Here is a 24,457-nt window from a genome sequence, read left to right as displayed (position 1 = left end):
GCCTAGTCCGTTGAGCATCAAAATCTCAGCTCAGATTGGGTCATAATCTCGGGTCCTGAGATCACCCCATGGTGGGGCGGTTTACTTGAGGATTCTCTCTCTCCCTCTCCCTCTCCCTCTCCCTCTCCCCTGACTCACGTATGTTCTCTCTCTCTGTCTCTTTGTCTCTCTCTCTAAAATAAATAAATCTTTAAAAAATAATTAAAGTATATGGCAAATTATATCATTAAAAAATTAATAGGCAGAGAGTAGATCAGGAATAGATATTTAAAGGAAATAGTTAAAGAATTGATACCCAGTCTTCAGATATATATTACAAATTAATGAGAAAAAATTAAGAATTTCACCAGAAATGAGAAAGTCCAATTGGTTAACTAAGTATATGAAAACCTTCTCAAATTCCCTAGTCAGAGAAATGTAAATAAAAGTAATAGTGAGTTACTATTTCTCCCTAGAATAGGTGATGAAATGTATTTTTACTTGTTTTTAGAGAAGTTACAGCCTTTGAAAAAGTCTGGCAATATATTTTAAAATCAAATTGAACACTTTACTCTTTGATCCAACAAACACACTCCTGAGAATATATTTTATAAAGGTTATATATACAAAGTTGTTTATTATAGAATAGTCTGACATGGCAAAAACTGGAAAACAATAGAAAAATGGAGAATTAACTATGACATAATCAACAATGGGTTATTACATAGTTATATGGACACTAGATTATCTGGAGGAATTTTCCTGTGATAAAAGCTATACACAGAAAAGTATATGTGACATGATCCATTTTTGTAGAAAGAAAGGCCAAGATTTATGTGTGTGTTTGTGTGTGTGTGTTGTGCGTGCCTAAGGAGATAAATGAAAATGAACATAAACACACATTCTTTTTTTTTTTTTAAAGATTTTATTTATTCATTCGAGAGAGACAGAGAGACAGCCAGTGAGAGATAAACACACGTTCTTATACAAAACAGTTTGGCTGTTATCTAACTGCATTCCTTTGGGAAATTGAAACTTTCTTCTCCAGCTCCACATACTGCTTCCCCTCAAAAACAAAGGAATAAACAATACAAACAGAATTAAAGTGCAGTCTCCACTGGACACCCCATTGGACTTTTGAATTATTCCCATTATATCCAAGTCCATCAAGTTGCCTTAACTACATGACTATGCCCCCGTATAAGGAAAGGAATCTTGCATTAGATTTAACAGCACGGTCAAAATTTATTTATTCATGCTTTTTCACAACAGTGTTTTCACGTAAAAATATTTAGTGTCTCCACTGAATCATGCAGTTTAGTCTAACATGATCAGTGAGACATGGCCCCAGCCCTAATGTTTGAGTAGATGCCAGGTACATGAGAAGATCATCATGTTACCATGTCAAGTCACCATGACAGGGGAATTGGAGTCCTAAGGGAGCCCAGAAGAGATTGAAAGCCCGTCAGAAACAAGCCAAGCTTATTTTCTTTCTATTCATTCTTTGAATAGATCTTAAGAATTAAAGCCTTTGTTTATTTTGCAATGTGGTTTGTAATGAATTCATTTTTAGTATGTCAGTATATTACTGAATTGAATTTTAGCAATTTTAATATGTCATTTTAAATAACAGGTACATTCAAGATTTTTATAGAACACATTCCTTTGTTCATTGACTACTCCATTTCTTGTCCCTGGAACATCTAGAATTTGGGGAACTTTAGGGTTATTCGTAGAATGGTTATGTATTCTTGTGTATGAAAAAAAGTGTAAGGAATGAATTTTGCTTATTCATCAAAATGAAAACTTATGCATGGATCCATTATACTATCTGCATGGCATAATATAATATACAAATAATTTTCTTTTCTTAAAACTGAATTTCGTTTTTACGCTTGTGTGTGTGTGTGTGTGTGTGTATACACACACATACATGTATGGATGGATGGGTGGATAGATAGATAGATTAGATAGATAGGGCAACTTTTATAAGTAACAATGAATTTCAGTTTAAGAAAATTAACTCTTCCAGCCAAATGGGGCTGGTTATTTTTTGTTCACAGCCACATGCAGTTCCAAAGTTTGTGAGGTTGAGTTTTTTCACTTTATCATGTCCTATTTTTAAATCTATAAATTTGATTTTGGAAAACCCCATTAAAACATGAACAAAAAAATCTATGTATATTCAATATATTTTTAAATAACTTACAATTTTCTGATAATTTAAGAGTTCATTTGACAAAGGCAGGGATGGCTTTGTGGGCATGGGGTATGACCTTGTAGTTGCATGGGCACGCACTTCCTGAAGGACACTGTGCTTGTTATAAAGCTCAGCTATCTTGACATTCTTAATAATTTTATCTGTGAAGTTATGTTTTGTAAGCGAAGTCCGCTGGGACAGTGGGGCATGAACGTGAGTGGCAGCTCTGCACACACAGGTTCAGGCCTGTAGGCACAGTAGGCAACGCAGAAGCCAAGCACTCGGGCTGACAGCAAGGCGTGGTGCCTGTGCATGCCTCAGCAGTCTGAAATGCTGTGTCCCCAGCGTGGCTGAGCCAGAACTGGGCCAGGATACCAGTGGCCACAGCAACCCCCAAAGCAACAACAACAACAGCCATGACTATGAGAGTAGGAGTGACTCCCCCATGCCAGCAGGGATGGGAATCTTGGGGAGAGAGCAGCTGACTCTCAGTCCCAGGATCCCGTCCCTGCAGTATCTACACAGATATTAAATCTTCTCTCTCAATTCCAAGATAATACTCGGGGAACTCAGATGGTAAACTTTGTCAATAAATTATTACAAAATAAGGAGGATGCATGGATATTGCGATAAAGCATATCAGGGTATTATTAGAATTCTTCATAGTTTACAATGTCCAGTTTTGAAAACTCCTGCAACATTGCAAAGCAAATATCCACCAGCCTAGAAATAGATTAAAGATCATCACATTTGATGGAAAATAACACTATTTTCATATGAAACTTTAAATGAGCCAATTATTAACAAAGAAGATAATTTTTAATTAAATTTTCCTTGTAATTGAAAATAAAGGAATAAAATACATAAATAGGCATTTTGGGTTATATGCAAATCATGAAACTGCTTTTGGTTTCTTGCACAACCTCAGTGAATTATAGGAAATGTCAGAGGAAATATTAAAATGTCAATGCATACATTTACATTCAACATTAAATTCACTATACAGTGTAAAGAATCTTTGTTGTGATGGAATTGTTCTGTATCTTCACTGTGGTGATGAATACACAAACTTATACATGTGATAAAATTGTATAAAACTAAGCGCACACAAATGAGTCCTGGCAAATTGGTAAATTATGAACGAGATCAATGGATTGTTCCCATGTCAATTTCCTGGTTGTAACATTGTACAAACTGTCAGGATGTTACTATTTGGGATGAAAGGTGCATGGGTTCTCTATTATTTCTTATCATTTGTATGTTAATCTACAGTTACCTTAAAATAAAAAGTTTAATTAAAAATCACATTCATACATGAAACTAAGCTGTATGAACAGTTAAATCTTTAAAGATTGTTCCATTAGAATCATCAGCTCCAAATGTACTAAAGTTTGTATGTTAAATCAGAAATTTATCTCAATGTTGCCACAATGTATAAAATACTCTTAATAGCCCCAGTAATAGTTGCATCAACAGAAAGATCTTTCTTAAAATTTCTCAAAAACTATCAGAAAATTTTTGTGATCTTGCATTAGCCAAAACAAATGATGTCGCTTACAATTTTATAATTGAAAATGAAATTGCTAATTGTATCAATTTTGAAGACCTAAGGAATGATTTTGCAGAAAATTAAGCCAGAAAAATTATATCATCAATCAATATATCACAATAATACAGTATTTCTATTTATCATATTATATATAATCGACACAAAAATGTTATTTTTTGAAATTCATAAATTTATGTTGTTACTCATCTACCACTATTACTATTATAAGTAATAAAATATTTTTAAAGGGAAAATTTATATATTATTATCTTTAATAGCACTTTTGTCCCCCTACATTTTGAACTAAAGGGCCCCAAATTTTCGTTTTGCACTGGGCCTTAAAGATTATGTAAGTCTTGGCCAGGAGATTTAATACAAATTGATCCAAAAAAATCCTTTAAATTTTATCAAAGGGTAGGTAAGATATATTGAATAGCTTATTTTTGTGGACTTGAGCTTGGAATAAATTTTTAAAAGGACTCAGAAATTGCATGCAATAACAAATCTCAAGTCAGCTTCTTTTTGTCTAGAGGGTTTGCCAAGATATTATTTTGCTTATTTTATTTTATTGTATTATTTTATAAAAAGCCGACAAGACACATCCATCATCAGTCCTGACATTTGAATGATCATTTACGTTACTCTGCGGGAGGACTTCAGGGAGATCTTTCCATGTATCAGACCTGCATTTCCAAAGTATGTTTATTTGTCATTTAAGAAATATAAAATTAAGGACTATGCAAATATATCAAATTGGATTTTTTAAATTTAACATTATAGTTTTGATAAAAATTCTTTTCCTTAGGCCCATTGGCTTCACATTTACCAGCAACATTTCTCAGCTTGCAAATACATTGCTAGAAAATGACCAGATTTCCTAGAAACTTTGGAATGAACCCATCAGCATTCATTCTTGGCATTTTTATATGACAGTCACACCATTGTCCCAAAGGAAATTTTAGTTTTAAAAACAACAAACCTAAAACTGATGTTTGGGATCCATATATTAACAGTAGGTTTTGTCTGTTTCCTAGTGGTAGGCAAGCTTTGAAAAACATCCAGTCATCTGAGTAGTGATTGAGGAGAAGTATCTGCGTAAATGTGCCATTACAGGGATGTTTCTCCATGCGCATTCTCTAATGTTTTTGTGTACAGGTCACACTCACTTCTTATTCCACTATCGTTATGGCTCAGCCTGTTTTCTTTTTTCTCTTCTGTTCCAGAATGATTCGTGGGGAAAGCAGTATTCCTACGCACTCTTCAAAGCTATGAGTCACATGCTGTGCATTGGGTATGGAGCCCAGGCCCCAGTCAGCATGTCGGACCTCTGGATTACCATGCTGAGCATGATCGTTGGGGCCACCTGCTACGCCATGTTTGTCGGCCATGCCACAGCTTTAATCCAGTCTTTGGATTCCTCTAGGCGGCAGTATCAAGAGAAGGTAATTTGTTTTATCACTAATATCTTCAACCAGTTAGTTTGTAAATCGAATTAATAGTGTTCAAGGTAACTAAACTATTACTCTATCAAAAATATAATGAAATAAAATGTATAATTAGGAAAACACAATCTGTTTTGATATTTTGCAGTTTCTTCAAGATGCTTGTTATAGCTCTCATTTGTTTCCAATTTCTTTCTTGAATAGCATTTTTTGAAAGTCTGAATTTACATTCACAGAAAAAACAGTTACATGTTTGAGAATGCATGAAGCTGATTTCAAGTATTATCATTGATCATGTTCTATCATACTTCAACAGTTAAAATAATATGCAGCCTTCTCTAGTATACGTTAGCAAAATACACTAACAATTAAATGGAAATAGGCAGCCATTGCACATGTCTGTCTGTGTTTCTCTGCATTATAATCATAATTTATATTATAACCCATATGCTTAGCCGAACATATGTTGCTCTTCTATCTAGATAAGTCACCACACCCTCTAGTCTTAAAAATGCATATTAACAGCTGCTGTCATGCATCCTTATGCACAGTGTGTTAATTAAAATGATTGCTGTTCTAAACTTTTCTCAAAAGAGAGAGGAAAAGTAAATATATGCAATGATATATCCATTGGATTCTTTTTTCATATGCTGAATTATTTTGTCTGGGGCTAAACCTTGGATAATCGGACAGAATGTATATATTTGACCAAACATCATTAACTTTCTGACAGATAAATAATAATATTTCATAACTGAAGGAAGGATTTATAATGTAGAAGTTTAGTTGAACATGATGGAATATATGGGGCACACCTTGCCAAAGAGCATGTCTGAAAGTAATGATTAAAATATCTAGAATACTTCTCCTACTGAGTGATAGCAGGCTAGACTCATAATTACTTACAAAATAGCCAAAGATGGTTTCAGTTGTTGTTTTATTTACAGAAGTTTTCCACACTATAATCACACAATAGGAGAGAAGAAACCCGGATACTTTATTTCCCTTGAATGTAATTACACTGCCACCAAGTATTGCAATGAGCAAGTTGGTATTTTATTACTGAAGTAATGAAAAGATGAACCACTAAAATTGCTTCGAGGTACATTTTAAAATAAAGCCTTCAATTAAATTGGAAAGAACAAACCGCATGGTAAGGGGGAGGAGACTTTATACAGTGGTGACTTTGACTGAAAGTTATATACTCAAAGGAATTTGGGCAAACTTTACGGGGATTTAAGATAAGACTACAACCAGGTATATGTTTCTATTATACTGTTTTTTCTCTTCCAGTTGACGTTGCTTTAAAAAAAAAATGCTCTTTTCCCATCTCCTTTTTGTCTGCATCATTGGTAAATATTTTTCTTAAGAACAAATCTTCAATTTACAGTATTGTGTTTATTACCATTGTATTGCATAATAAGTGAATTCACTATTTTTATGTTCTTAGACCTGTTTTATAAGCCAAGTATAACTTGGAGGCCCAGTTTATTCAACTATGCAATCATAAGCATAAGCAAAGATATTATGATGCGTGCAATATTTCAAGTCATCCAGTTCTTGATATTACAAAGGGCTTAACAGAGGGCAAGCAGACAGGTAATCTATTACCTTCTGACATATGGAGCAATCTAATCAGAAAGAGCTGATAATAGGTGTGTGTGTGTGTGTGTGTGTGTATGAATTTCCTTATTCTGGATGTTTCATATAAATGCAGTTATATAATATATGATCTTTCAAGTGTTTTCAAGGTTCATCCAAACTGTAGCATGTGTCAGTGCTTAATTAATTTTTTGGCTCATTAATATCCCATTGTATGGATATACCGCATTTTGTTTATCCATTCATTAGTTGATGGATGTTTGAGTTGTTTCCTCCTTTGGCTATCATGAATAGAGCTGCTGTTAACATTTGAGTACAAGTATAATTTGAGATTCTGTTTTCATTTCATTTAGGTATGTACCTAAGAGTAGAATCGCTGGGTCATATAATAATTCCATGTTTAACCTTTTGAGGAACTGCTTTTTTTTTGTAGTTAATATTTGTCTTTAGGTGTATTGTAACCCTCTCCCATGGATGACTATAAAATTAACATTGATATTGTTTTCACTGCCATATACCCATTAATAACATATTTTTGATGTAAAAGAAGTGAGCGCCAGTACATTTTATAGTAGCCATTCAGAGTGCACTGGTGTTCAACCCACCCAATCGGACCCAGAATTCACACCTAGACATAACACTCTATTGTCTCTCCATCACTCGCCATACTGCTGCGCTCCAGTGAAAGTATTGATCAAAGCTAGTCTACTGCACTTATCTACTGCAAGTCATCTGGCCACTGTGTACGTCTGGAATCTCAGAGTCATTTAACTCTGCTTCCTAGGGAACATCTGTTCATCTGGGGTCTCCCAACCTGAAGTTGTTCTATCATCCTAAGCAGTACCAGTAGGTCCTCTGATTATGAGATCCTTACTTACACAGTTTACCAATGATAATAATCTGACAGGGCTAGAGTATCATCATCACCATCATCATCATCATCATCATCATCATCATCATCATCATCGTCATCATCATCATCATCGTCATTCTCTCTCTTCACCAAATAATTTCCATGATCTTCACAGTGTAGAATTTTAGATTAAACTCTGACTTGAATCACAATGTATGTTGCCGATTTCATGGGTCATCGTGTTTTGTGTTCTATGACTTTTCAGACAGCAACATTTTCCCCTTCCGTCAGATATGGAGACTTTGTAGTGTGAGACAGGTGGCATTTAAAATGTGTCTCTCTTGATGCCCTGCTCTGGATTACTAGAAGCTTCAAACTTTCTATAACCAGTAGACTAAGCTCAACTTCAGAAATAACCAAAAGCAATCGTACTTTTTGTTTCCAGTTGTCACTTTTAAGTTTATTTAGAGACGGTCATCTTTTCTGAACAAATAATATCCTTCCCCCAGAACTTTTTGGGTCTAGAAGTCAGAAATGAGGAAGGTAGACATATTCCATAGGCTCATAAGCCTGTTAGGAGCTGCTTTTTGTCATCAGGGAGAAGACACAAGGAGGGAGGAAAAGGAAGGGAAGAGGCAGTTTTAATCACCTGCTACATGTGTTAAGATAGTGTCCTTTGGGGGTGCCTGGGTGGCTTGGTCATTAAGCGTCTATCTTCGGCTCAGGGCATGATTCCGGCGTTCTGGGATCCAGCCCCATATCGGGCTCCTCTACTAGGAGCCTGCTTCTTCCTCTCCCACTCCGCCTGCTTGTGTTCCCTCTCTTGCTGGCTGTCTCTCTCTCTGTCAAATAAATAAGTAAAATCTTTAAAAAAAAAAATTTTTTTTAAAACAATAGTATCCTTTTGTGGGTATGGCAGATGATTAAAGCTGACAGTTCCTTTATGAGGATACTTTGGGCTCTTCAGGTAACACCCATTGAGTCTCTCTTCTGTACTTCCCTAGATGAGGTCCTGTGAATTGAGTAGTTATCTCCAACCTCTTTCTGCTCTGGGCTTCTTGCTCTGCAGGTGGTACTCTTGGACAGGACCCAAGACATAATGCTGGCCCCGCTGTATGGTTCATATCTGGTCCACAGAGAGGCACCCCTGCATCCCTCTCTTAATCCATCCCTCAGTACTTCGCTTCCTCCACCACCAAAGCGATAAGGAGCCTGTGCCTAGCCTTCTCCAATTCCTTGGCAGGAGTCAGACCGTGTCCACAAGTTATGTGTTCTCATGTGTGATTCAAACCCTAGATCCATGTCTCCCAACTATGTGACCATAGTTCAGAAATCCCCATGTGGTTTTCTTGAAGCTGTATGCCCAGGTCAAGTGTTAGAAGGTACAGGGGGCTGGGAAGGGGACTCACAGCAGAACAATCTGCCCTCTAATCCCATCAGGAAAATTCTCACTCTATCCTCCCCACCTCTGTGGAGCTTTGATACCTCCAGGAGTCTTGATCCTTGGATCACCATTTACAATTGTAAACCAGTGTAAGAGATCACTTTATACAGGCTGTTAGTAGTTAAGTTCTGGCAGAGTCAAAGTTATATGCAGATTTTTGACTGTGCTAGGGGTCAGCACCCTTAACCCCCACTTTATTTCAAGGGCCAATCGTATATATAATTGTTCCCTGGCCAAGCAAGTTTGGAAATGTTGATTGAAAAAATGTATCAAAGTGTGGTTTCTTTGGATAAGTGTGTGTACCCTGAACATTTAACTTGTTGTGTTTGCCCTCCTTGCCAAACCCCCATGTATTTTAATTGATTAGAGTGCACTTTGGAAAACATCTTTCTAGACAAACTCCCCCAAAGTGAATATTCCATTTTTTTTTAACTGACCTTGGGTGGTTACTCTCTTTTCTAGATACGTCTGCAGTTTATCTCGTCTTCAGGAGATGAAACTGTTTTTGATCATCCTGTGTCTTTATAGTCCCGCAACTTAGTTCTTATACTTGCACAGCCCTGGGGAGCCTACTACTATTTTTAGACTTATCATTCTCTTTCCTGTCATACAATTATAGTAATAGCAACTTTTAGGTGTGCAGTTTTCACTATGTAATAAGCAAGAATTTCAACACAATACACAGTATGAATTTAGAATAAGAAATTTCCCACTCACTTTGGTATACTTGATGTACATGAAAGATTTTTTTTTTAAAGACACATTTATTCAGCATCATGATCAGACTATTACATTTAGCGATGAACAGCACTGGTGCAAAAAAGAGTCTGCATTAAAACCCTTTGTTGGGATGCTTTATACTTTCCACTGAACAGAAACTAAACTACCTGTTATACAATTAGTCACAAATACAGTCCTTGAGTTTTTAGCACATACACATGAGTATTGTTTAAAATATGTCTTCTTTGTAGCAGTTAGGCCGTGCCACCACTGTGTTTGGCCGAAGTCACAAATCTGTTGTAACCTGTAGCTTCCCTGTCACTTCTCTGGCTCTCCTCTCCTGCTAAACCTTGTTTCCTGGCAGTAATGAAAACCTTCTGCCACCACTGTAGCTACTGCTGCTACTGGAACCACCATAGCCACCTTGGTTTCCTGGTTTGGCAAAGTATTGGCCTGCACCACCATAAGGGCCAGAGCTTCGGCCTCCAAAAATTTCCTCCTTTCATGGGTCCAAAATTTGAAGATCGATTGTTTTAATTGCCAAAATCATTATAGCTTCCGCCACCTCCAGAGTTGCTTCCATCATTACCAAATCCATTATAGGCATTCCCCACTGCCACCATATCTGCCACCACCTTGACTGCCACCAAGCCACCTCACCAACTGAAGTTTCCTCCATGACCAAAGTTGTCATTCCCATCAAAATCTCCATGGCCACCACCAAAGTTTCCGGAACCACTTCGACCTCTTTGGTTGGATGAAGCACCAGCCGTCTCTTGCTTTCTCTTGCATAGGGCTTTCCTTACCTCACAACTGTGGCCATTCACAGTATAGCATTTTTGAATGACAGTCTTGTCTACAGAGTCGTGGTCATCAAATGTTACAAAAGTAAAGTCTCTCTTTGTGCCACTGCCTCGGTCAGTCATGATTTCAATCATTTCAATTTTTCTATACTGTTCAAAATAATCTCTTAGGTGATATTCTTCAGTGTCTTCTTTAATGCCACCGACAAAAATCTTTTTCACAGTTAAGTGGGCACCAGGGCTTTGAGAATCTTCTCTTGAGACAGCCGTTTATGGTTCCACAACTCTTCCATCCACCTTGTGTGGCCTTGCATTCATGGCTGCTTCCACCTCCTCCACAGGGGCATACATAACAAATCCAATGTCTCTGAAGCGCTTGGTGTTTGGATCTCTCATTACCACACAGTCTGTAAGTGTTCCCCATTGTTCAAAATGGCACCTCAGAGATTCTTTTTAAGCTCATCAGTTCTTTCAAAGTTCAAACCCTCCAGTGAAGAGCTTCCACAGCTGTTCAGGCTCTTTGGAAGACTGACTTAGACATGACAGTGGTAGGAGGGGGAACTTTAATGACGCTTACTTGGCAGCATCCATGGGCAGAAAGCCATGAAAGATTTTTAATGTGAAGTGTGAATATGACCAAAGAATCACTTTAATTATATGAGGAAATTATCAAATTGAAATACCTTTATACACTGAATAGCTTCCTGAATCCAGGAAGCAGAGTGTATAAATCCAAGACAGGTGCAGGAATGATTTTTTTTTTTTTAAATAGACTGTGCTTTCTAATGGTCGAAAGACTCCAGCCTTCAAATATCGTTTATGTTCTATAAAATTTTTAAAATGTCGTATTCTCAATTTAATAATGATAAGAAATTTAAAAGCTAAATTTATCGAAAAGAACAGTGATAAAATTTTCCTCATCTCTGCGAGAGTTTATATGATGCTCCTTAAAGGCCCTTTGGAATAAGAAGTTATGGCTTTAATATAAGTAGTCGCTTAGGCGTGGAAGCGAGTTGTAAGTAATCCTGTATGAAACCGCGTCAAATTATAAAAGTTTGTGTAATCGTACCTAAAAACATAACATTCTAAATCTGGTCATTCCAGGCAAATATTTTTTTCTTGGTTTTAGTTAAAAATCCATAGATCCTTATTCATTCCTTGTAAATGAAGAACTATAATCAGGACTTTCATAAACATTTCTTATTCCATAGAAATCGTTTTTCTTTTTTAATCAGTTTAATCTTCCAAATTTGTATAAGCTAGTGGTTCGACCAGAGACAAAAAGCTAAACACTAAGACCTGCTCTCATTTTCAATGCACTCAAATCTCATTTGCAATAAAACAGATTTCACATCAGTTAGAATAAAGTTATTGTGGTTAATACAGACATTTTCTTGGTCATATGCCCTTCAAAAATAATTTGAATAGAGGAAGAATGATGCCAAATCAACTTTTAAACTCTTACAAACCCTTCAATCAAACCTCATTTCCAGCCAAATATTTACTGTTCTCTCAACAAACCAGATGAGTCTGACTTCCTACACCCTTCATCCTATGCCTTTATATATTTTTACACCTTTCACTGTTTACATAGTTTCTGCCCTTCCCTTTGGAGGGTTGTGATGTCTTCTCTGATCATCTCAACCTATAGTAATCTGTTTGTTGTGTATATTTTATCTGCCCAGGAGAGTATAAGCCCCATATTGGGAAACACCTGTGTCTCAGCTATTGTGTCATTCAGGCCTGTACATAGAAACCTAGGTATTATGATGCTGAGGATACAACAGTACTCAGATGGGACAGTGAGGATTTAGAATGTTTATAGGTCCAACCTTTATTCTAACATAAAATAGAAATAATAGTTCATAATTTGTATTTCTCTGAATGCTGCCACTTGAGTATACATGAGCACATCTTTAAAAAATATTTATGTTGTTTATTTACTTGTATATAAACATATTATAAAGACATTGCCTCACATGTTACAGCAAGTACTTGCTTATGTATTATACATATGTATTTAGCTTAAACACAGATAAAACTTAATTTTCAATAAGCTTTTCCCTCTGTAATTCTGAGATTGATTTCTCTGTAAGTAAAAGGTATATTACCAAAGTGCCTTTCATCAGGGTTAACGCAATTTCTTAGTTTCTGGGTTGATCAGGATTGTGTTCTCCTCTAGGACGTGATGGAACCCATTGTCTCAAACGGATGGATGGGAGAGTTTATCACTGCTGTCATGTAATTCTGAGTCTTCAAAAAAAAAAAAAAAAAAAGACTATGACCAGAGCAAAGACGAAAAATTTGGAGTAGTGACTATGCTATTTCATAGGTAATTCTATTATTCAGTTAAAAAGAAAAGAAGAACAGTTACATCCTGCTTTTCAACCTATCTTCCTTATCAAGAAATTTAGTCAGTTGAGCTGCTAATTTGATTTACTGATTTTGTAGGCTATGATAGTATTTGTAGGCTATGATAGTATTTGTCTTCAGAAAAGCAAAGAGGCTTTGAAGTTATAATGATCTTGACCTTGGAAAATCAAATTGACCCAATGCTTAAATTAAAAATGGCTCGATGCCTTCATTTTGATTGGGAACATTTTTAGGGGGAAGATGTAGCTCTAAAATCCATGTGCATTCAGCAAAATGTTTTACTTGCTTTTCTTCCTTATTCGTAAAGGCTTTCTTCCTTCCTTTACAAATGAGAATGCCATGAGCACAACTCCCACATGGTTCCTTAATTAGTCAGAAAGATTTCCAATTCCGCTCTACCATATACTTTTGCTTCCCAGGAGCTGAATTTAACGTACTCTGATATGTTAAAGTGGTTGTACTGCCAAATGTTCTCAGGCCAAGGAGATCCTATGACTGGGACTATCTTCGAGATTTCTCCTAGGAAAACAGCGGTGCAGTAGCCCTTGGGTTAGCTTCATGTAGCCACTTGAGCTGCTAATGAATTAGGCTCCTGGCAGGATGATGATACTTTACATTTGCAGCTGAGAAAAATGTTTCTTACATTAACTAAGTACTGTAATAATGATAGGGACAGGTAAAGGGAGGGAGTTCGAGGCTGTTAATTTAACAAAGGTGAAAAATAGAATTTTGCCAATTGTAAATCTCTCATACCACTGATTTTCAACCAACCTTTGTGTTTTAATATATCCCACTAGGAGATATGGTATCTGTTTTCACTCAGTGATACTTTCTGTACCAATATTCTGTGTGATAGGCTAAAATTTCCCATATGCTTCTCAGCAATCCTTCATTTAATTCTTTGCAGTTTACACTTATCATTTATAGCTCATCTGACAGCTTCTTGTGATGGCTCTAAAGTAGAGTTGCATTTTCTACCATTTTTCTTTTTTGACTGATCTATTGACTTAATTTTTTAGAAATGTTTGAATTTTCATTTGAATGTACTCCCTGAAGTTCACTTTTAAGTATTTTGCTGTATCGTATTTCTGCCCTTTACATATCATAAGACTTAAATACATTATTAAGCACTTTCACAGGGCAGAAGCTTGGTCGCCAGGGATCCACTAATCTGGCGAGAATGCACAATGGATAAGAATTAGTGAATGTAACTTGCATTTGCTTAGTCAGGTCATTGGGACCCATTTGAAATGGGCCTTGAAGAATGTAGGGGAAATCAGCAGGCAGATATCAGCAGAGATAGTCACTATGAGACAAATGTCCCAGAGAAGAGCCCTAATTTTGAGAAGACTCCTGGCAGTCAGGAATAAAATGTGCAAAGGCCCAGAGGTGGGTATGTGTGGGAATATTGAATTGTCTAATTTGAGTAAAGCAATAACTGTCTTGCTGGGGAAACTGTGAAATAAGTTTGGGTTATGGTCCACCTACAACAGTTTTGAATGTAGGAATGATGAGATTATACATTGGGAAAAGGATATCCATTGCAAAATTTTAGCAATGGAATGTAGTAATGGAAGCTGTCTTATAGAAAAATAAATCACAGCAGTGCATGAATATGGTGTACTCTTAACCTAGGTGGTAAGGTTCTAAGATCAAATAGATCACTACATAAATGCTTACTGCTAGATTAGCACAACATGTTTAATAGGAACAGGAATTGGAAGTAGATAGGAACACTCTGGTTAATAAAACCACTGGAAATGACATTCTTTTATAAGGAATTGTGATCCAAATAGTCTTCAGAGATAGATGTTCTGTGAGTCAGATCTCTAATGATCCATTTTTTATGCATTCAATACATATTTATTAAATGCTTACTATTTGCCAGGTCTGGTACTAGATGCTAGGCAAACAATGTGAGCAAATAAATATGGTACTTTCCCTCATCAAGCCTCTTGTAGTACAGTGGGTGGGAGAGGGAGGGACATGACACCCAGAAACAAAATTCATAGAAAGCAGTCAATTATTATACAAATTGGGGGCGCCTGGGTGGCTCAGTTGTTAAGCATCTGCCTTTGGCTCAGGGCGTGATCCTGGAGTTCTGGGATCGAGCCCTATGTCAGGCTCCTACTCTGGGAGCCTGCTTCTTCCTCTCCCACACCCCCCGCTTGTGTTCCCTCTCTCGCTGGCTCTCTCTCTCTGTCAAATAAATAAAATAAAATCTTTAAAAGAATTATTATAAAAATTGTAAAGTGCTATGAAGGGAAATGTGAAGACATGATAAGAGATTTTAGGACTGTGTCTTGATTCATGTGAGATTCAGTGGGGGGTGGGAGAGAAGAGAAAATGATATTTAAGAAGAAACCTGAAGAATGAGTAGAAGGGAGATAGTGAAGTGAGCAACATGGGGGAAAGCACTGAGGTGTGAAAAAGTTTGCCATGATTCAAGAACAGACAGGAAAGTGTGATTAGAGCTGAGAAAAGTGAAACGGTTCTGGATGAGATGAGCGCTTAACTCATGTCAGATTAGGTGGAACCTCATAGGGCTCCTTAACCGTGTTGAACTGTAGCCTAACTGCTATGAGAGTCTAGTAAGAATTTGATGCAGAAGAGTTAGATTAGATTTGATTTGAAATTTTTAAAAGAGTGTTCAGTCAACAATGTGTATAATAGATTAAAGAAAAGCAAAAATGGCCAGGTGTTCTTTGGCATTAGGCAAATGAGCTAGTGCTAACTTACAAAGACCTGGGTAGGATTTCCATTTTAGCAGGCAAAATATTAAAGATGGAAATATTAAACAGGCCATCCCAGATTGAATAAATACTATTTAGGGCAAATGCTGAGCTGCTGTAAGAAGAACATAAACGATTCAGTGACCCAAAGAACTAAATAGTTTCACTAATAAATTTTGAGGGACGAGAAGCCAGGTGAGTGGGGTGGCACTGTTTTAGATGGCCATTTGCAATACACGTTCTTCCAAGTTGTTTCTCCACTGTCCCCTAAGACAATGACCTTCAGATTTTAATATGTATCATAATCACCTGGAGAGCTTCTTAATACACATTTGTGGTCCCCACTCCCAGAGTTTCTGATTCATTAGGTCTAGAGAACCTGAGAATTTGCATTTCCAACAAAATTTCAGTTGCTGTTGCTGATGGTAGTCCAAAGACCACCCTTTGAGAACCACTGCCCTAGAATATTGTTTTATATCCGTGTTTGAAGCTGTGGCATGGGCATGTCCATCTTCTAGCTCATGACAAGGAAGGGAACATGGAGAAAATGCATCATTTCTACTCACTGCGTTGATGAGAGCTTAGTTATGTTCTGCTCAAGGAGGCTGAGAAATGTAGTCTGTCTGGACAGCTCTGTGACCCACTAATAGTTAACATACAGTGTTACATTAGTTTCAGGTATACGATATAGTGATTCCACAATTCTGTGCATTGCTCAGTGTTCATCATGGTAAGTGTGCTCTTACTCCCCTTCACCTATTTAACCCATCCACCCATCCTCCTCCCCTCTGGTAACCATCAGTTCTCTGTAGTAAAGAGTCTGTTTCTTGGTGTGTGTGTGTGTGTGTGTGTGTGTGTGTCTGTCTGTCTGTCTGTCTGTCTGTCTTTCCCTTTGCTCCTTTGTTTTGTTTCTTAAATTCCACATATGAGTGAAATTATATGATATTTGTCTTTCTCCGACTGACTTATTTCACTTAGCATAATACTCTCTAGTTCCATACATGTCAATGCAAATAGCAAGATTTCATTCTTTTTTACGGCTAAATAATATTCCATTAAATTTTGTTCTATACTATATATATATATAATTTCTTCTTTACCCATTCATCAATCCATGGACACTTTGGCTGCTTCCATACTTTATTTTCAACTAAGTTGAAAATAGTCCTGCTGTAAAGTAGGGGTGCACATATCCCTTCTGAATTAGTGTTTTTGTATTCTTTGGGTAAATACCCACTAGTGCAATTGCTGGGTCATAGGGTGGTTCTATTTTTAACCTTTGGGGAAACTCCATACTGTTTTTCACATTGGATGCACCAGTTTTCATTTCCACTAAGAGTGCATGAGAGTTCCTTTTTCTCCACATCCTTGCAAATACTTGTTATTGCTTGTGATTTTTATTTTAGCCATTCTAACAGGTGTGAGGTGATATCCCATTGTAGTTTTGATTTGCATTTCTCTGATGGTGAGTGATGATGAGCTTCTTTTCATGTGTCTGTTGGCCATCTGTATGTCTTCTTTGTAGAAATGTCTATTCATGTTTTTTGCCTATTTTTTTTTTCTTGGTTGTATGATTCATTTTTGGGGTGTTGAGTTTTATAAGTTCTTTATGTATTTTGGATACCAATCCTTTATTAGATATGTCATTTGCAAATATCTTCTCCCATTCTGTAAGTTGTCCTTTAGTTTCCTTGATTGTTTCTTTTACTGTGCAGAAGCTCTTTATTTTGAAGTTGTCCCAATAGTTCATTTTTGCTTTTGTTTCCCTTGTTTCAGGGAACCTATGTGGAAAAAAGTTGGTATGGCTGATGTCAAAGAAGTGATTGCCTGTGTTCCATTCTAAGATTTTTATGGTTTCAAGATCTCACATTTAGGTGTTTAATCCAATTTGAATTTATTTTTGTGTATGGTATAAGAAAGTGGTTCAGTTTCATTCTTTTGCTTTTAGCTGTCCAGTTTTCCCAATTTGTTGAAGGGACAGTCATTTTTCTTTTGGATATTCTTTCTTGCTTTGTCAAAGATTAATTGACCATATAATTGTGGGTTCATTTCTGGGTTTTCTATTCTGTTCCATTGATTTATGTGTCTGTTTTTGTGCCAGTGCCATACTGTCTTAATCACTGCAGCTTTGTAATATAACTTGAAGTCTGAAATTGTGATGCCTCCAGGTTGCTTTTCTTTTTCAAGATTGCTTTGGCTATTTGGGGTCTTATGTGGTTCCATAGAAATTTTAGGATTGTTTGTTCTAGTTCTGTGAAAAATGCTGTTGGTATTTTGATAGGAATTGCCTTAAATGTGTAGATTGCTTTGGGTAGTATAGACATTTTAACAATATTTGTTCTACCAATCCATGAGCATGGAATGCTTTCCATTTCTTTCTGTCATCTGTGTTGGTTGTTTTATCTCCTGTCTCATTTGTGATTTTATTTATTTGAGTTGTTTCTCTTCTTTTCTTGGTAAGTCTGGCTAGAGGCTAATCAATTTTATTGATTTTTTTAAAGAAAAAGCTCCTGGTTTCATTGATCTATTCTATTTTTTTTTCAGTTTCTATATCATTTATTTCTGCTCTAATCTTTATTATCACCTTCCTTCTGCTAGTTTTAAGTTTTGTTTGTTGTTCATTTTCTATCTCCTTTAGGTGTAATATTAGGTTGCATATTTAAGATTTTTCTTACTTCTGAGGCATGCCTATATTGCTATAAATTTCCCTCCTAGAACTACTTTTACTGCATCCCAAAGATTTTGGGCCATTGTATTTCATTTTCATTTGTTTCCATGCATTTTTTAATTTCTTCTTTTATTTTCTGGTTGACCAATTCATTGTTAAGTTGCATGTTACTTAATCTCTATGTATTTGTGATCTCTCCAGGTTTTTTTCTTGTGGTTGATTTCTAATTTCATAGCATTGTGGTCAGAAAAGATGCATGGTATGATTTTGAGCTTCTTGAATTTTTTGAGGCTAGTTTTGTGGCTTAATATGTGATCTATTCTGGAGAATGCTCCATGTGCTCTTGAAAAGAATGTGTATTCTGCTGTTTTAGGATGGAATGTTCTGAATATATCTGTTAAATCCATTTTTTCCAGTGTATCATTCAAAGCCATTCTTTCCTTGTTGGTTTTCTGCTTGAATGACCTGTCCATTGATGTAACTAGGGTGTTAACATCCTACTATTATTGTATCACTATTGATTAGTTCCTTTATGTTTCTTATTAACAGTTTTATATATTTGGGTGCTCCTATGTTAGATGCATAAATATTTACAATTGTTATATCTTCTTATTGGATTGTCCATTTTATGATTATATAATATCCTTCTTTGTCTCTTGTTACAGTCTTTATTTTAAAGTTCATTTTGTCTGCCAAAAGTATTGCTACTACGTCCTTCTTTTGACATCCATTTGCATAGTAGATGTTCTCCATTCCTTCACTTTCAATCTGCAGGTGTCTTTAGGTCTAAAATGAGTCTCTTGTAGGCAGCACACAGATGGGTCTAGTTTTTTTAATCCGTTCTGACACCTTATGTCTTTTGATTGGAGCATTTAGTCCATTTACATTCAGAGTAATTATTGATAGATATGTATTAATTGTCATTTTATTACTTATTTTGTGGTTGTTTCTGAAGCTTTTCTTTGATGCTTTCTTGTTTTTTTCTCTTTCATGGTTTGTTGGTTTTCTTTAGTATGTCATGTCTTTATCCATTCTTCTATCAATGGACACTTGGGCTGCTTCCATACTTTGGTTATTATAAATAATAAGTAAACATAGGGGTGCATATATTCTTTTGAATTAGTGTTTATATATTCTTTGTGTAAATACCCAGTAGTGCAATTGCTGAATCATATGGTAATTCTATTTTTAATTTTTTATTTCCATAGTAACTGCACTGGTTGCATTCCCACCAACAGTGCATGAGAACTCATGAGTTTTGAACTTTAGTAGATTGATAGTGTGAACTTCAAATACAAATTAAGTACTTCTAATATACAAATAAAGCAAGTCTAAACTGCTTTGATGCAAAATATTTTCAACTTTTTTCTGACTCTACCAATATCTTACTTAAAGGGTACAAACATATATTCAGATGATAATATAAGATAGATGATTATATTTCACATTCACTGCTTCAGCTTTGCCAAGTGAAATTATCTTAGAATAATACATTCAATTTAAAAGATTTCTTGTTGCCCTCCTACTTCACCAAGTTATTATTAAAATTAATGAGACAAAATTTTGAAAGTTTTTTAAAAAAGCCATTGGGGAAAAGCCACTACTAAAATACTTAGTATTAGCATATTTAATGAAAAATGATCTTCAACGTCAGTATTGCCATTTTATTAAGTAATATTTAGAGGGGATTCCAAATGTCTACTAAATGATACAAATAGATTATTTTGACTTTTTCCTCAGTGAGAATAGATTGCTAGTAATAATGACTCCCTGAATTAAGTTCCCTCCTCGAATTTAGTGGAAAAGCAACACATTAGAAGCAGATGCAGAGCTGCTAAGGTAGGCGCATGGAGAAGGAAGAGAGAAAAAGATCCACAGCAAGAGCAGAAACAGGAAAATGATAAAAACCACATTCCACAACTAAAAAGCCAGTCCTGTGGCACAATGCAGTGTAGAACCATGCCTTGTCTGCCTGAGGGTAGCTTTCAACTGATTGAGCAGGCTCTGGTTAGAGGACTCCCATCCTGCATCTGGACTCCAATTTATTTTGATCAATTTCTAAAATGTATTTTTACTACAATGAGGGTTCCTTCTGTTTTGGTGGCATATGGCAGGCAGATTGTAAAGCTGAGCTGATCCTAGAGACATGAGAATTTTGGCTCACACATACTTTGAGAGGTGAGGAGGCTCCAAATCACATGATAGCAGTGGCCAGAAAATAATGCAGTTCATGCTTCCTTCAGTAACAGTGAACAGTCTCAGACACACCCATATGGGCCTTAGGCAGATAATTGTGGAATTTTGTTTTCCAGTTTGCCCAAACTTACTTTTTTTTGAAAATTGTGTTCACCCCTTAAATCCTCCAGATTTTTCTTCCAAATTTATTAGTAGTTAAAAGCAAACACAAAAATTCTAAAAAGCACCTAAGAACACCTTTAAAAAGGTGGTAAACATTACTTAAAATATCAGAAAATTTGCATTTGATTTGAGGAATGATTCTTCCGAAATATATTTAAATGTTTTGAAAGGGTAAAGGGGTAAAAGTCTTAATTGTCTGGAAGTTTTCTTTATTGGAACACTGTTTCCTGATTGGATGACTCATTCTTCCTGGCTTCTTGGCAATATTACAGCCTCCTAGTCATGCAAGCTACAGGAAGTTGTGCGTTGGAGAAATCACAGAATTTTAAAAATTAAATTTACAAATCAATTCTCTTTTTTTTATAAATGATTCAGATGACTAGATTCTAGCTCTCATAAATTCATGAGGTATTCATTATGCAATCACAAGAATAATCCCTTCTATTAGAAATTCTGAAAAATCTAGCATAAATAATACAATATCACCACATTATATAGAAATATTGTAAAATATCCCATTTTCCATCTCAGTTTACCTTTTTTTTTTTTTTTTTTGGAGGCTCCATGCCCGACTCGGGACTTGAACTCCTGACCCTGAGATCAAGAGTCCTGTGCTCTACCAACTGAGCCAACCAGGTGCCCCCTCAGTTTAAATATTAATAACTGGAGGCTGAATCTATGCAATTTTAAAGAATCATAACAAACAAAATAATCAATATTCTAAGAACGAATGTGCATGGAGCTCACCTTTATTAAACATATCTATAAAGACGTATCTGCATTTTTTAAATTATCGTCCAGATAACTAATGCTTTATAGACAACATTAGCATCAATATTTCCTTAGCTTAAAAGATATTAGGTTACACTTTAATGTTATTGGTGCTCTAAAGAAGGAAGAGTTTTCTGTTTAGGTATCCTTATTATGGTTTTACTTTCAATTAATTCACATTTTAGAGATAAGAAGCCTGTGATCCAGAGAGATTAAACTATATTCCATATTCACACATCTAGCTAGCAGAGTGGCAAAGATACAAAGCAGCATTCTTGTTTTCTAACCCAGTGTGCTCGGGAGAGATGCACAGGTAATTAAAGAGGATAAAATTATTGGGAGTATTTTACAGGTCAGCCTTTGCATTTATCTTCCAACCTCCAAAAACAGACCATATATCCAAAGACCCTGTTGTGAGCTAAAATTACTATTCTAAGATTGCTGCATTTGTGTAAACAATTTTTTTGAAAAAAGCAGTGATGCTCAAGTCAGAGAAGGTTAATTACCTCTTTCCTTGGTTGAGCCCATGTACTTGGTGAGCTAGACTGTAAGTAGATACTGTATCTGGATATAGTAACTTTTCGCTAAAAAATTATTTTGCCAGTGCAGGTTAGGTGCTTTTAGCTTTATAAATAGTGCATTTACACTTCAGAAAATCAATTTCCGTGATATTATTGACAATCAAATAGTATCCCACAGATTTCATATCGTTGCAAAGTTTTTCTTTGACTATATTTAATGGAATATACACACCATTCAGATGTCTGAGGGTTATTAATAGCCCATTACATTCATCAATCAGGTTGGTACACATACCTTTTCATTTATCTGAAAGAAAATGTGCTTGGCACAGCAAGCAACTTTATAAAACCCCACATAATGCAGAGAGATCAAAAGGGAAACATGAAGGCATAATGTGACTGCTAAGCATTTATCATTAAAAATCTGCTAAGAAACTTGTACTGCAGTCACTTTTCTCGTTGAATAGTTGAAGAAACTGTAGTATTAATGGATTATAAAATTTATCTCACATGCATGACAACCGTTCACTGTTTTAGAATGTCGATAAGTCAGTAGTGTCATGGGTTTTGCCAGCAACTTTGTAAACGTTTCTCTGATGTATAAGTTCAGTTGTTTTTCTGGAGTAAAAGTATGTGGAAATACTACTTTGGTTAGTGGGGTTTTTTTTGTATTTTAATATTAAAATGTTGCTGGAAAATATCAAGTATTTTTGACATTAGCCTGAAATAAGAACTTGTAGATTTTGACATTATCCACTCGTGTTTTAAAATATTGTTTTTCAGAAAAATTAGTACAATACATTGGAATAATTAAGAGAAGACATGGTGGCGTTAAATGAACAAAAGGTTTAATGGCATAGTAATCTGGAATAAATCAGCAGAATATTTGAGTGATAATGTTGGTTCTGATATTTCCAGAATGATAGAAGGGGCACTGTAGGGTCTGTTATTTTCTATGGAAGCTTATCTGACATTCTTGTATCAGCTTAATTTTGTGCAAGTTCTGAGCAATTCTCTGAGATTTTTCAGGAAAATATTAAATTATCGTTAAAGATACCAGGTTTCATATGGAATATACCTAATAAATAGGCTTCTGTTCTTCATTTCTGCACCTGCTAATCCTATACTTATTATTAAGATTCTTACATAAATTACTGTTAAGAAATTGTGTAAGGAATCTAGCTTTGTTCCCTTGAAAAGAGCTTTGCGCTATCATAACAATTCTCTTCTAATGGAAAACACGGTATGATTCAGAGTAGCTGAAGATAGCTGCTAATAATTACTATGCTCACAGCACACTTATCTTGACTGTGCCATTTTCTCTAGAAAAGGAAATAACATTTAATATTTTCTAGTTTTACAAAGGGTAAGGGAATTAACCTCACTTTGAACAAGCAACAGGATGTCTTAATCGCTTAGTCCCGGGAGATTTCCTGTGTTATTTAAGTAACAAAAAAAATTTTCTTCAGATCCTCTGACACTGAAAGATAATATTACTATATCTATGGTGTATAAAAGGAGCTGTAGGTCTAGCAAGGACACACAATGTACAAGAAATTCATAGGTGTCTTACCAGGCTTCAGGGTCATGAAATCTTAGGCTCTTGAATTTTTCTTACTTCTGTGGTAAGATATATATAACAGAAAATTGACCATTTTAACCAGATTTTTCTATACTTATGTTATAAACATGTTTAATAACTCAGAACTCAGCAATTTAGAACATTAATGTGCCCATAATGTCACCCCCCCATATAATTAAGTTCTTCCAGAGTATCTTCTTAGCATGCACTAGATATGCATAACATATATAGAAAATAATGAATTTGCACACTTCAACTTACTCTTTGAGTTCTTGCTTTTTCTCTTAATAATATATCTTAAATACATTTTCATACTTATCATTATTTGAAATTTGATTTTTATTGTCCTAAGAACACTTAATATGAGACCTACCGTCAACAAATTTTTGAGTATGACAATATATTATTGTTGACTATGGATACAGTGTTGTCCAGCAGATCTCCAGAGCTTATTGAAACTTTGGTTTGGTGAACTGAAACTTTTGCTTGGTTGATGAATAACTCCCCTTTTCCTCCTGCCTCAAGTCCTTGCAACCACCATTCTCTTCTGTGATTCTATGAATTTGACTGTTTTAGAGACACCATGGAACTGGAATCACAGAGCATCTGTCGCTCTGTGGCTGGCTTATTTAACTTATAAACCTTAACTAAAGGTTCATTCATGTCTGTGCATATTGTAGAATTTCCTTTTTTGAGGCTGAATAGTATTCCATTGTACTAATCCTGTTGATAACCATGTATGCTGTTTCCACATGTTGGCTACTGTGAATAGTGTTGCAATAACATGAGAGCACTAAATCTCATCGAGGTCATGATTTTAATTCTTTTGGATAAATACTCAGAAGTGGGATTGCTGGATC

General features: G+C 35.7%; 1 protein-coding gene and 1 pseudogene across 1 annotated transcript in view; one reads left to right on the top strand and one right to left on the bottom strand.

The window, feature by feature from the left end:
• Positions 1-24,457, top strand: part of HCN1 (hyperpolarization activated cyclic nucleotide gated potassium channel 1) — a 164,865-nt gene that overhangs the window by 49,377 nt on the left and 91,031 nt on the right. Inside the window, exon 2 of the mRNA XM_026506932.4 lies at positions 4,952-5,170. Within this exon, the coding sequence (XP_026362717.4) occupies positions 4,952-5,170 (219 nt within the window). The remainder of the gene's footprint in view (positions 1-4,951; positions 5,171-24,457) is intronic.
• Positions 10,133-11,071, bottom strand: LOC113260701 (heterogeneous nuclear ribonucleoprotein A1-like 3; annotated as a pseudogene).

Source organism: Ursus arctos, unplaced genomic scaffold (assembly GCF_023065955.2).
Source record: "Ursus arctos isolate Adak ecotype North America unplaced genomic scaffold, UrsArc2.0 scaffold_15, whole genome shotgun sequence".
In the NCBI taxonomy this organism is placed as follows: Eukaryota; Metazoa; Chordata; class Mammalia; order Carnivora; family Ursidae; genus Ursus; species Ursus arctos.
The sequence above is the reverse complement of the archived record's forward strand: the minus strand, read 5'-3'. Positions and strand labels throughout refer to the sequence as shown.